Source organism: Phaenicophaeus curvirostris, chromosome 4, assembly GCF_032191515.1.
Source record: "Phaenicophaeus curvirostris isolate KB17595 chromosome 4, BPBGC_Pcur_1.0, whole genome shotgun sequence".
Lineage (NCBI taxonomy): Eukaryota > Metazoa > Chordata > Aves > Cuculiformes > Cuculidae > Phaenicophaeus > Phaenicophaeus curvirostris.
The window spans coordinates 33,125,910-33,137,143 of record NC_091395.1 but is presented as its reverse complement, the minus strand read 5'-3'; the positions used below and the strand labels follow the sequence as shown (position 1 = coordinate 33,137,143).

Sequence of the window (11,234 nt, the reverse complement as noted above, 5' to 3'; positions counted from 1 at the left end):
CTAAGCTCTGGATTCAGCAGTGGCAAATGGATGCCAAAAGACAGCTTTGTGTGAAATTAAACCCATGTAGTGGGAAGTTCTTGCATGTTTACTACTGGCCCCAGAAGGTGAACCTTTGCCCCTCTCTTAAGGGATTGCTTCAAATCTGCATCAGCTTGTTGGAATAAGAGACAGCAAAAGAAAGATGCCTTTCTTCTGCTTTATAAATAATTTTATAATATGTTAATTTTGATATACATTGAAAATCATACAAGGAAGTGAACAGCAATCAAAACCAGTGTCTTTTACACTTGGATAAATCCAGTTGCTAGAGTAATAAAATCTGTGGCTAATCTTACAAACTTAGTACATATATATAAAAGGCATAGGACATCAAAATGTGAAGGAATACTTATCTATCAAGATCTCATTTAATTCCACTAGAATTTTTTTCATATTTTATTTTATTTCCATTTTCCAGAAACTTTATTTATTAAAAAGGATCAGTTATGTATTAAGCATAAACAAGAAATTGCAGGGGTTGGTATGATTAATATAAAGTGGATAGAAGACCACGTTCGCATTTGCCTGGCAGACCCAAACATAGTCGAGCTGGGCGGGGGTTCTTTGTGATCCTGGGATGGAGAACACACATGACACTACTACTCCAGTTAGTAAGGAGGAGGCTGTTTGGTGAACCTAACTGCTCTCTGCAAAGGCAGCTGGGAGCAATCAACTTGACAAGTGAAGTGATGCTTGGGTTTGCAGCTGGAAAGGTGTCAAGTAGAAACAGAATGGGATTGACAGCAAAGAGATTAATGAAGGTCTGTAAAATGGAAACACAACATCAGCGCAGAAGATTATACCTGGATGATAGTATATGAGATAAGTGAACTAGAAGTAAAGTTAATGTGAAAATATTGATCTGGGTAATCCTACTTAGACGGTTGTATCTGAATGACAAATCCTGAAAGAATTACCCACAGAAGGCAGTGGCAACACACAATCCATGGGCAGAGTGAAGACTGATATCACAGTACATCTGGCAGAAAATGAAAAAGAACTCAGCTACTACTAGTCATAGCATAGCCTCATAACTCTCAAACTAGCATGAAAGTCTTTCCTACCCTTGAAATCAGACTCAGGTATGTTATTTCCAATCACATTCTGGCAAGAAAATTATTCTTCATCAGTGAATGTTCCACAGCAAAATGAGTTCTGCAAATTAGTTTGTGACCAAGAATGAAGGAATGGCTACCAGGAAAAAAAAGGGAAAAAAAACCCAAAAAACCAACCCCACTCTTATCTACATCTCACTGCATTTATAAGAAAACCAGCCCAATACATAACTTTCTATTATAGTAACTGTGACCAGCCTTGATTTGGTCACCAGCAAATCTATTGTGCAGCTGACATTCCTTCAAAGAGGTGTTGATGAAATCAATATACATGTGCCTGGGGCACTATAAATAATGAAACTGATGCTTTGCAAAGTTAACTCTTTCTCCCTGCATCATGTATTCCAGGCTGAACACCCACAGAGACCCTAGCCAGTAAGGCTGTAGACATCCTTTCTTAGTAGATCCAGCTGCAATAGTTGAAGATTAATTAGTTCTTCCTCACCTCACAATTCTGATTGAAAGCTTATTTATATGGGATGCCTGCAATCCAGCATAGGAAAAAAAAAATCACTGGGGTTAACAGAAATTGTTTCATCATTGGTTAATCTTCTTTGTCCTTGACAGTAAACCCACAGAGGATCAGAGAACACCACCTGGGAGGCAGAAATTGAAGCATGGTGCCTGCTGGCTGAAAGGCACTAACAAGCAGCTGAGACCATACTGCCTTCGAACAGCACAGGAAATAATTTCATGGACAGTTTTGGGGTTTTTTTTTTTGTTTGATTTTGTAATTTTATTTGCTTCAGCTCTGTCTGGAGCAGTTCAGGTACTCTCTGCCCTCAGCTGGCTGCTACCACCCATCCAGTGAGCGCTGCAGTGTTCCCACCCTGTGTCACTTCCAAGTCAGCTGATGTGGCTTAAACTGCTACTGCTGCTGGTGAAGATGATTTGCAGTAAGTCAGCGAGCTGCAGAAAAGGAAGCAGTCATGCTGCTTTACCACCTCAGTCATCTATGTCTTCAGCATCTATGACTTCATCTTAAGCTACCACAGCTGTTGCAGAGGCAAGGCAATGCTGGTAGGAAGAATTAACTCCAATAATGGTGGACCTTCATGGTTCTAACAGCACTACATCTCTTTCAGTGATCTTTTGTGTTCTAATATCATACCATCGCTTTAGTTTGCTACATTTAATTCTCGTTGAAGGAAAAAAAATCCAATTAATTCAAGGAGGATTAAGTTACAGCAAATATTGATTTACAAATACAGGATGATTAAATTTGAGCAGCTGATACAGTTATCACTTTCCAGCTTCCTTCCTTGCTCCGTTTCTGAAGGTTGGGTCCCTGCCACAAGGACAGCTGAATTGACATGTGGAGCTGCTCTGCATAGTGGAGTAGAGTGGTGCCTACGGAGGATTGCCTGAAGAGGCAGGGCTAGAAACTTTAGCGGTTTGAAAGTGAATTCACATTCTGCTCACCTGCCTACAAAGTCAGAGGTGGCCACCTCTAAGAAAGGGATGTGAGGACAGATAGAGAAGTAAGTTACTGCTATCTGACTGAGCATCCTGGCTAGCAAACAGCTGATCCCTTCTAAACTGGAACACAAAGGTATTTAGCGTTCTCTAACCAGCACCCCTTGTGTTCAAACAAGGTTGTGTTGAAAGCTACACTAGAAGGCTTGGTAGATCTGACTACCTAGCAAGTGTTTTCACTATGACAGTGACGTGTTGAGGAGGTGGGAGCACTAAAACTTTTCACCCTTGCTTCCTTTGGGACAATGTCATGATGGCAGCTTCCCTCCATGTCTTATCTGATGCCACTTCTCTTTTTCACGAAGTTCAGCAGAGAAGATGGGAAACAGCAGGGGTAGCTAAATATACCCAGGAGATGACATCTCCTCAAGATTTAGAAACTTCTGTTTGTGATTTATGAAAGAAAAGGAATGAAGCTGTGAACATGGCAAAAGAGAGAGAAAAATCTTAAGATGGGAATGAAGGAAAGAAGAAAAGGCTGAAGAAGGTGGAAGAACACTTACAAGGTAAGGCTTCTGCTTACAGAAGACAGAGCACCTGTAGTCTCCTTGAGATGTGGTATTTCTGCAAACACACTGTAGTGGGGCAGTTCTTTTATACAATTTTACTTGCTACAAAACTGTTAAAGTGCCCTGGTCTCACAAAATACACAAATGCTTGGTTATGTGTTAATACTGCCAGAACCGCAGATAACTAGGTCCATCTCTTTTTTTTCTATTGTCTTCACGCGTGATGTATCTGAACTTTGCTCTTTAGGCACTGCCTGACCTTGGCAACAGCAGGTTTTGTTTAGCTTTTCAGGGAATGTGCCTGATTGAATGTGATTCACGTGTTTTCTTAGTGACTGCATGGGACATGGCTGTTTTTCCAAACTTGCTGTGATTCAATGGAATTCAGGAATTTTCATATTGCACATCTGTGACTTGGGGAGGATCCATGTGTTTTCTCAATGAATATGAATTGAACTGGCAAGGGCCTCCATGTTTCCTTCTTGCTTCTATGCTTGTAATTATCACAGTATATAAATACACAGAGACTTTCTCAGAATGTGCCTAAGAAGATCTGACAAAATCTAGCTTTTGCTCAGCCCTGTCTCTATGTAAGGAGATAAGTTAGATATAGTGGATACATTCTTGTGTGCCTCCCCTCCTGTGCATGCAGACACACACACGCTAAGATGTCTAGATTTGTTTTAGTACTTAATTCTCCCTCTTACTCGGTTACGTGGAATTGGTAGGTCCTAACAGTCTTGGAAGAAAAATCCTCCTCTTCCCTTTCTCCTCTGTGGAGAAGGCCTCCCAACTGCTCCTCTGCAGCAGAGAACCGAGCTACAGGAACGCCTCCTGCTACCTTATGGTCTTTGCACTGATTTTAATTGTCTGTCCTAGGATGAATTTACTTTTCTTTGATTGACTGCCAGACTCTTGCCAGAAAAATGAAATTAAGTTTGATAAAGGAATGGTGTGAACAACAAGCCTGGTGACTATTGAAGTATTGTACTTAGCTTTCATGGAAAGACGGATGGTTAGTACTTAGCATTTATATGACGCTGTATATTTTCACTGTCACTGAAGAAACACTAATTTATTCTCAGACCATTCCCTGGAGAAGAGGAGGCTGAGGGGAGACCTCATTGCTCTCTACAACCACCTGAAAGGAAGTTGTGGAGAGAAGGGTGCTGGTCTCTTCTCCCAAGTGACAGGGGACAGGACAAGAGGGAACGACCTCAGGCTCTGCCAGGGGAGGTTTAGGCTGGGCATTAGGAAAAAATTTTCCCAGTTAGACATGGGAGTCAGGCATAGTGAAAAAGGAAGGAAATCCTGGTCTTGCTGAAGCTGATGGAAGTTTCTTCTTAAAGCATATTTAGGATAAATGCTCCCCCACCGTACCCAGCACTTACTGACCTAATGCTGGAATAACGACAAGCCTTTTCACAGACAACCAGGACGAGAACGATAGTTGGACTCGATGATCCTGTGGGTCTTTTCCAACCTAGTGATTCTGTGTGAGAATGCGAAGGTGAGAAAAACCCTTGCTGAATTGAGAGAACGCCTCCATCCTCGCGGATTCCCGTCTCGACCGGGACCGAGAGGGCGCTCCGGCCGCGCCCCCGCTGCAGGGTGGTCCTAAGGCGGGGGCGGCGAGGCGGGGGCTGCGGCGCGGAGCCGCCCCCTCGCCCAGCCTCGTCCTTGGCGGCGGCGGGCGGCGGGGAGGCTTTGGGGCTCGGGATGGCCGAGCAGCGGGGCGGCGGGGGCCCGACGGGGCGGGCGCTGGCGCTGCTGGTGCCGCTGTGGGTGTGCGCGGCGGGCGGCGGAGCGGCGGCCCCGTTCCGCCTCAGCCTGGCGGTGGACGAGGGGCTGCCGGCCGGGACGCTGGTGGGGGACATCCGAGCGGGGCTGCCCGCGGGCGCGGGGCCGCCGGGGGGGTTCCTGCTGTCGGAGGGGAGCGGCGAGTCGGCGGTGCTGGCGGATTTCCACGTGCAGCCGGAGACCGGCGTCATCCGCACGGCGCGGCCGCTGGACCGGGAGCGCCGGGCGCGCTACAGCTTCGCCGCGGCCACGCTGCGGGGCGACGTGGTGCAGGTGGAGATCGCGGTCGCCGACGTGAACGACCACCCGCCCCGCTTCCCGCGGGAGCACCTGCGGCTCGACGTGTCCGAGCTCAGCCCGCCCGGCACCGCCTTCCGCCTGCCCGCCGCCCGCGACCCCGACGCCGGCCGCTTCGGCACCCGGGGCTACGCGCTGCGGGAGGAGAGCGGCGCGGGGGACTCGCCGCTGTTCCGGCTGCGCTACGGGAGGCCGGAGCCGCTGGAGCTGGTGCTGCTGCGGCGGCTGGACCGGGAGCGGGCGGAGGCGCACCGGCTGCTGGTGGAGGCGTGGGACGGCGGCGTCCCGCGGCGCCGCGGCCGCCTGCGGGTGTCGGTGCGGGTGCTGGACGAGAACGACAACGCGCCCGCCTTCAGCCGCGGCGAGTACCGGGCGCGCCTGCGGGAGGACGCGCCGCCGGGCACCGCCGTGTGCCGCCTGCGGGCCACCGACCCCGACCTGGGCGCCAACGGGGAGGTGCGCTACGCCCTCGGCCGCCGGCAGAGCGACCCCGACGGCTTCTTCGCGGTGGAGGAGCGCACCGGCGTCCTGCGCCTCCGCCGCCCGCTGGACCGCGAGGCGCGGGCGCTGCACCGGCTGGTGGTGGAGGCGCGGGACGGCGGCGCCCCGCCCGAGGTCTCCAGCGCCCTGGTCTCCGTGGCCGTGCTGGACGTGAACGACAACCCCCCGGTCATCCGCCTCCTCTTCCTCACCGACGGCGGCGGCCCGCGCGTCTCCGAGGGGGCGCGGCCGGGCGACTATGTGGCCCGGGTCTCCGTCTCGGACGCGGACGAGGGCGCGGAGGGCGGCGCGGCGCTGGCGCTGCTGGGCGGCGACGGCGCCTTCGCGCTGAGCCCCGCGGGCTCCGGCGTCTTCTTCCTCCGCGTGGCGGGGCCGCTGGACCGCGAGAGCCGCGACCTCTACGAGCTGCGGCTGGTGGCCACGGACGGCGGGGCGCCGCCGCTCTCCGCCGAGGAGCCGCTGCCGCTGCGCGTCGCCGACGTCAACGACGAGGCGCCCGCCTTCCCGCAGCCCCGCTACAGCGCCTCCGTCTCCGAAGCCGCCTCCCCGGGCACCGCCGTGCTCCGGCTCAGCGCCTCGGACGCCGACGAGCCGGGGTCCCCCAACGCCGAGGTGCGGTACGCGCTGGAGGGCGACCCGGCCGCCCTGGCCCTGCTGCGCATCGACGCGCGGAGCGGCGCCGTCAGCACCCGCGCCCGCCTGGACCGCGAGCGGCGGGAGGCGCTGGAGCTGCGCGTGGTGGCGCGGGACGGGGGGCGCCCGCCGCGGGCCGCCGCCTGCCGCCTCACCGTCCGCCTGGAGGACGCCAACGACAACGAGCCGCGCTTCGAGCGGCAGGTGTACCGCGGGGCGCTGCCCGAGCACGCCGCGCCCGGGAGCTGCCCCCTGCAGGTGAGCGGGCGCCGGGGACCGGCACGGGCGGGGGTGCTGGGCGCCGAGCTGCAGTTACCAGCCTGGACGGGGGCGTCGAGCGGGGAGCTGGAGTTCCCAGCCCGTCGCGGGGTGCTTGGCGCGGAGCTGGAGTTCCCAGCTCATCAAGGAGCATTGAGTGTGGAGCTGGAGTTCCCAGCCCATCGAGGGGTGTTTGGAGCAGGGCTGGAGTTCCCATCCTGGACAGAGGGCATTGAACACAGAGGTGGAGTTCTCATCCTGCTGAGGGGCGTTGAGTGTGGAGCTGATGTTCCCAGACTGAGCAGGGGTTGTTTGGCGTAAAGCTGGAGTTCCTATCCCAGGTAGAGGGTGCTCAGCGTGGAGCTGGAGTTCCCAGCCTGTCGAGGAGCGATCAGAGCAGAGCTGGAGTTTCCAGCCAGGCGGGGGGCACTGAACACAGAGCTGGAGTTCCCAGCCTAGACGGGGCGTTCAGCACGGAGCTGGATTCCCGGTGTGTCTGCTCCCTGCCTTTGGGCTGCAGCCCTTACACACAGTGCTAAATGGCACTGCTGCTGCTGTGCAGTGCTTTTAGCGCTGAGTCGTGAGCAGTGGGGCTTAGTTAATCAGTGCACTCGTAATACTGCGATCTTCTCAAGTGCCCTTCAGAATATGTTCCTCATCCCATAAAACTTGCAGCAGAGCTCTTCAGAGAGAATCAGGTATGGGCTCTCATTAAATCCGTGAGGGAGTTAAACTGCCTGTGATGCTTTTCATAGAATCACTAGGTTGGAAAGGACCCTCCAGATCATCAAGTCCAACCATTCCTATCACACGCTAAACCATGCCCCTCAGCACCTCATCCACCCATGCCTTAAACACCTCCAGGGAAGGTGACTCAACCACCTCCCTGGGCAGCCTGTTCCAGTGCCCAATGACCCTTTCTGTGAAAATTTTTTCCTAATGTCCAGCCTAAACCTCCCCTGGTGGAGTTTGAGGCCATTCCCTCTTGTCCTGTCCCCTGTCACTTGGGAGAGGAGGCCATCACCCTCCTTTCTACAACCTCCTTTCAGGTAGTTGTAGAAAGCAATGAGGTCTCCCCTCAGTCTCCTCTTAAGGCTAAACAACCCCAGCTCTCTCAGCTGCTTCTCGTAAGACTTGTTCTCCAGCCCCTTCACCAGCTTTGTTGCTCTTCTCTGGACTCGCTCCAGAGCCTCAACATCCTTGTGGTGAGGGGCCCAGAATTAACACAGTGTTTGAGATCCAGTCTCAGGAGTGCTTTTGAGGGATTGAGATGGTCCTCAGGGTGCAATCAGTAAGACCCAGCTCAGAAAGCTGGTGTGACCCACACTTTACAGCTGGGGGACACCCCCCCCTCCACCTCCCTCCAACCTACTCCAACACCCCCAGGGGCCTGATATGAAAAAATGTTTCTGGGGCCTTTGTAATTGTTCAAAGCTCACTCTACTAATGAAAAGAATCAATTCACCCTGCCTTTACAGAAAATCGTAGACTATTTTGGGTTGGAAGGGACCTGAAAGATCATCTAGTTCCAACCCCCCCGCTATGGGCAGGGACACCTCCCACTAGATCAGGCTGCCCAAGGCCCCATCCTACCTGGCCTTGAACACCTCCAGGGATGGGGCAGCCACAGCTTCTCTGGGCAACCTGTGCCAGTGCCTCACCACTCTCATAGTGAATGATTAATGTTAATAGGAAAATAAAATTATTAATGCTAATAGAAAAAAAAAAGTTCTACTTGTCCATCAAACCCCTCTTTGTTCTTTGCAAGTGAGGTTGAATGGAGGCTTTGCAGGGCCAGGCATCGCCAGGTAGCCCTTTTGGTTTTAGCTTGGAAGGATGTTTCAGAATGCATACATTTGAACTGTGCAAAGTCTTTACCATCAGCAGTTGATCCTAGGTAAAGGTACAAACGTTTAGGAGTTTGTGTGGAAAGTTATGTTAATTTAGGGGAAAACTGCTTAAAGAGGAGACCTGGGGAGAATTCAAATGTATTTTCTTAGTAGTTTTGAAGGAAAGTAATTCTATCTTTATTTCCAGGTGACCTACTCAACTTATTAATTTTTTTAAAATCAGGAGTCATTGATGATATTTTGGGGCTAATGAACATTTTTTTTCAACAAAAAGCATTTTCCTCTTTTTTTTTTTTTCCCAAATTGCCCTCTGAGCTTAAGACGTGCACAATTTGCACAGCTGTAATAAAAATGAATCTATAAAAAGTTTGGGAAGATTGCGCTCATAGAGCTTTTAATTTCTATCCCAAACTGAAAAGGAAATTAAATAACTGCCTTTTCTTTTTCCTTCACCTCCGGGGGAAAAAAAATAAAAAAGAGTATTGAGGCACTGGAACAGCTTGTCCAGAGGAGTCATGGATGCTCCATGCCTGGAGGTGTTTAAGGCTGGGTTGGGTGAGGCTTTGAGCAACCTGATCCAGTGGGAGGTGTCCCTGCCCATAGCAAACAGGTTGGGACTGGATGATCTTTAAGATCCCTTCTGACCCAGACCGTTCTTTGATTCTGTCCTGCTCCAGTGGCCCCAGGAGAAAGTAAATCCCATACTTTCCAAGTCCACCTCCTCCGAGGGAGGAATGCAGGGTGGCACTGACATCCATGGTGCTGAATGAAGAGCGATTCTTTGCTTTTGATTTCATCAGGTAGAAGTGTATTGAAGGATTCCTGCAGCGTTTTAAAGAAATGAACCTGTGATTGTGATTATATATATATATTTTCTGATAGGTTTTGATATACTAATAGTGCACATCTTCTAGCAGGTCAGAGGTGTCACGTGCATGGGTACTATCCATGGTGTACTGAATTTTAAAGTCTCGCTGTGCTGCTATAATCCTTTTCAGAGAGCAGAAAGTTGTGTTAGGCAAAGCTTCTAGTTAGAGATTTTGTGACTGTGGCAGCTGTCAAGTGAACTTCTATTTTGAACTTAATGATGGTGTTTATTTTGTGATACATCATAGTACCTTCTGTGTATGTTTGGGCTTGTAGGTTAAACTTGCTTCTACTGCTGGAGTGTGCTGTAGCTTTTAAGGTACCCAGTGGCGTAAGCGTCATTCACTTTATGCTACATGTGCATTCTTATGAGAAGTACCTGTAATTGCAGCTTGAAGAGGACATTAATTGGCATGAATTAGTGACAGTAATGTCAGTAATTTTTTACAAAATTTACTTTTTCCTGTGGTTTATTAGAAAATACATCTTCATTGGCTTTAGAGTCATCTCTGACAGAGCTGAGGAAGAGAAAAAATATTACCTGTCAAATGATACAGACTCATATGCATTCCAATGTTACGACAATTTGCACTTTTTTTCATCCATTAGGGAGGCTGTTGTAACTGACTGGTTAGAGGTCCTCAGTTCCTGTTTTTTAAAAATAACAGATTTCCTGATGCTGAGATCGTGGAGACTTTGTAAATGCAATGACAGCAAAGAAAGAGTTTGTTTAAAGCTCTTAAAGCTAACCAAAGTATACCAGAAATTATGGGATAATAAACCTGTGGGGTTTTATAAAATAATACTTAAAGGTGTAATATATGTAGGAAGGATGCGTGGGGTCCGAGGATTTTTTAGGTGGTTTGTATATTTGAGAGGAGTTGTTCATTTGTACTTGAAACACACATTTCCAAGAGGTATTTGCAGAATGTGAGAGTTCTAAAAAAAAAAGACATTTAAACATGCATCTTTTCCTAATTTCTATCTGCCTTCTGCAAAAGAAAAAAGAAGACCAAGGGAACAAAAACGGATGGAAGATACATCCATGCTGTGAGGGATGGAGACTTAGAGAGTATAATCTGTCATTGAGCCATTGAGCATGTAGCAACATTGACTATAGACTGCATTTTTCTGCCTTTTGTTTTCCTGGATGTTGAAGCGAGGTGCTAAAAGAGAAGTCCTTTCTCTAATGGTTTTAGTTCTGGATCATTTAGTCCACGCTGCAATTACTGAAACCAGAAATGAAACCAGCAAATTAGGTTCACATAAGTTATAAAGAGCTATACAATCCAGCTCATCCTAGTTAGAGGTAAGACAAAAAGAAGATAGAAGAGATCAGGCCATGCATTTCTCTGTTGGCTTCTTCAGCTTTCCAGTTCTAATTTTCACTGCATCTGATATGAAGATGCCAGCTGCAGAAAAGACAGATTTTGTCTGTTGTTTTTTAAAATTAATACGATTGACAAGAGGAAGACCAAACCCCAGACTGAATACAGTTACAGTGAAGAAATTAATAATCTAACCTATAGCTACAATGCAAAATTATTTGCTCATCCAATTCATATTCAAATTTTACTGAGTCTGAAAACAGTTAATGTCTTCACTTTTTAGGTTTATGATTTTGTAGCAGTTAGTCCTTTCAAAAATCACAAATGCCCCTTTGCACTCTAGAAGCTGTTCAGTAGATTCTCTGTATATTCTAATAGCTTTGTGGCTATAAAATCACTTTTCATGCATAACTTTTTGTAATCTATTATTACTATATAGCTTTAGAAGTATGGCTGGTCTGGGCTCAGAGATTAATAAATGTCGCTTTGTGCAGTAGTCTGCCGATTGCAGTACTGAACAGTGCATGAAGGGAGAAAAATAAAAAAATAATCAGAAAA

The 11,234-nt window shown here is 49.0% G+C and overlaps 1 protein-coding gene across 1 annotated transcript in view; it reads left to right on the top strand.

Annotated features, from left to right (window-relative positions):
* The first annotated feature begins 4,861 nt into the window (after nt 1–4,861).
* Nucleotides 4,862–11,234, top strand: part of DCHS2 (dachsous cadherin-related 2) — a 107,030-nt gene continuing 100,657 nt past the window's right edge. Inside the window, exon 1 of the mRNA XM_069854981.1 lies at nt 4,862–6,631. Within this exon, the coding sequence (XP_069711082.1) occupies nt 4,862–6,631 (1,770 nt within the window). The remainder of the gene's footprint in view (nt 6,632–11,234) is intronic.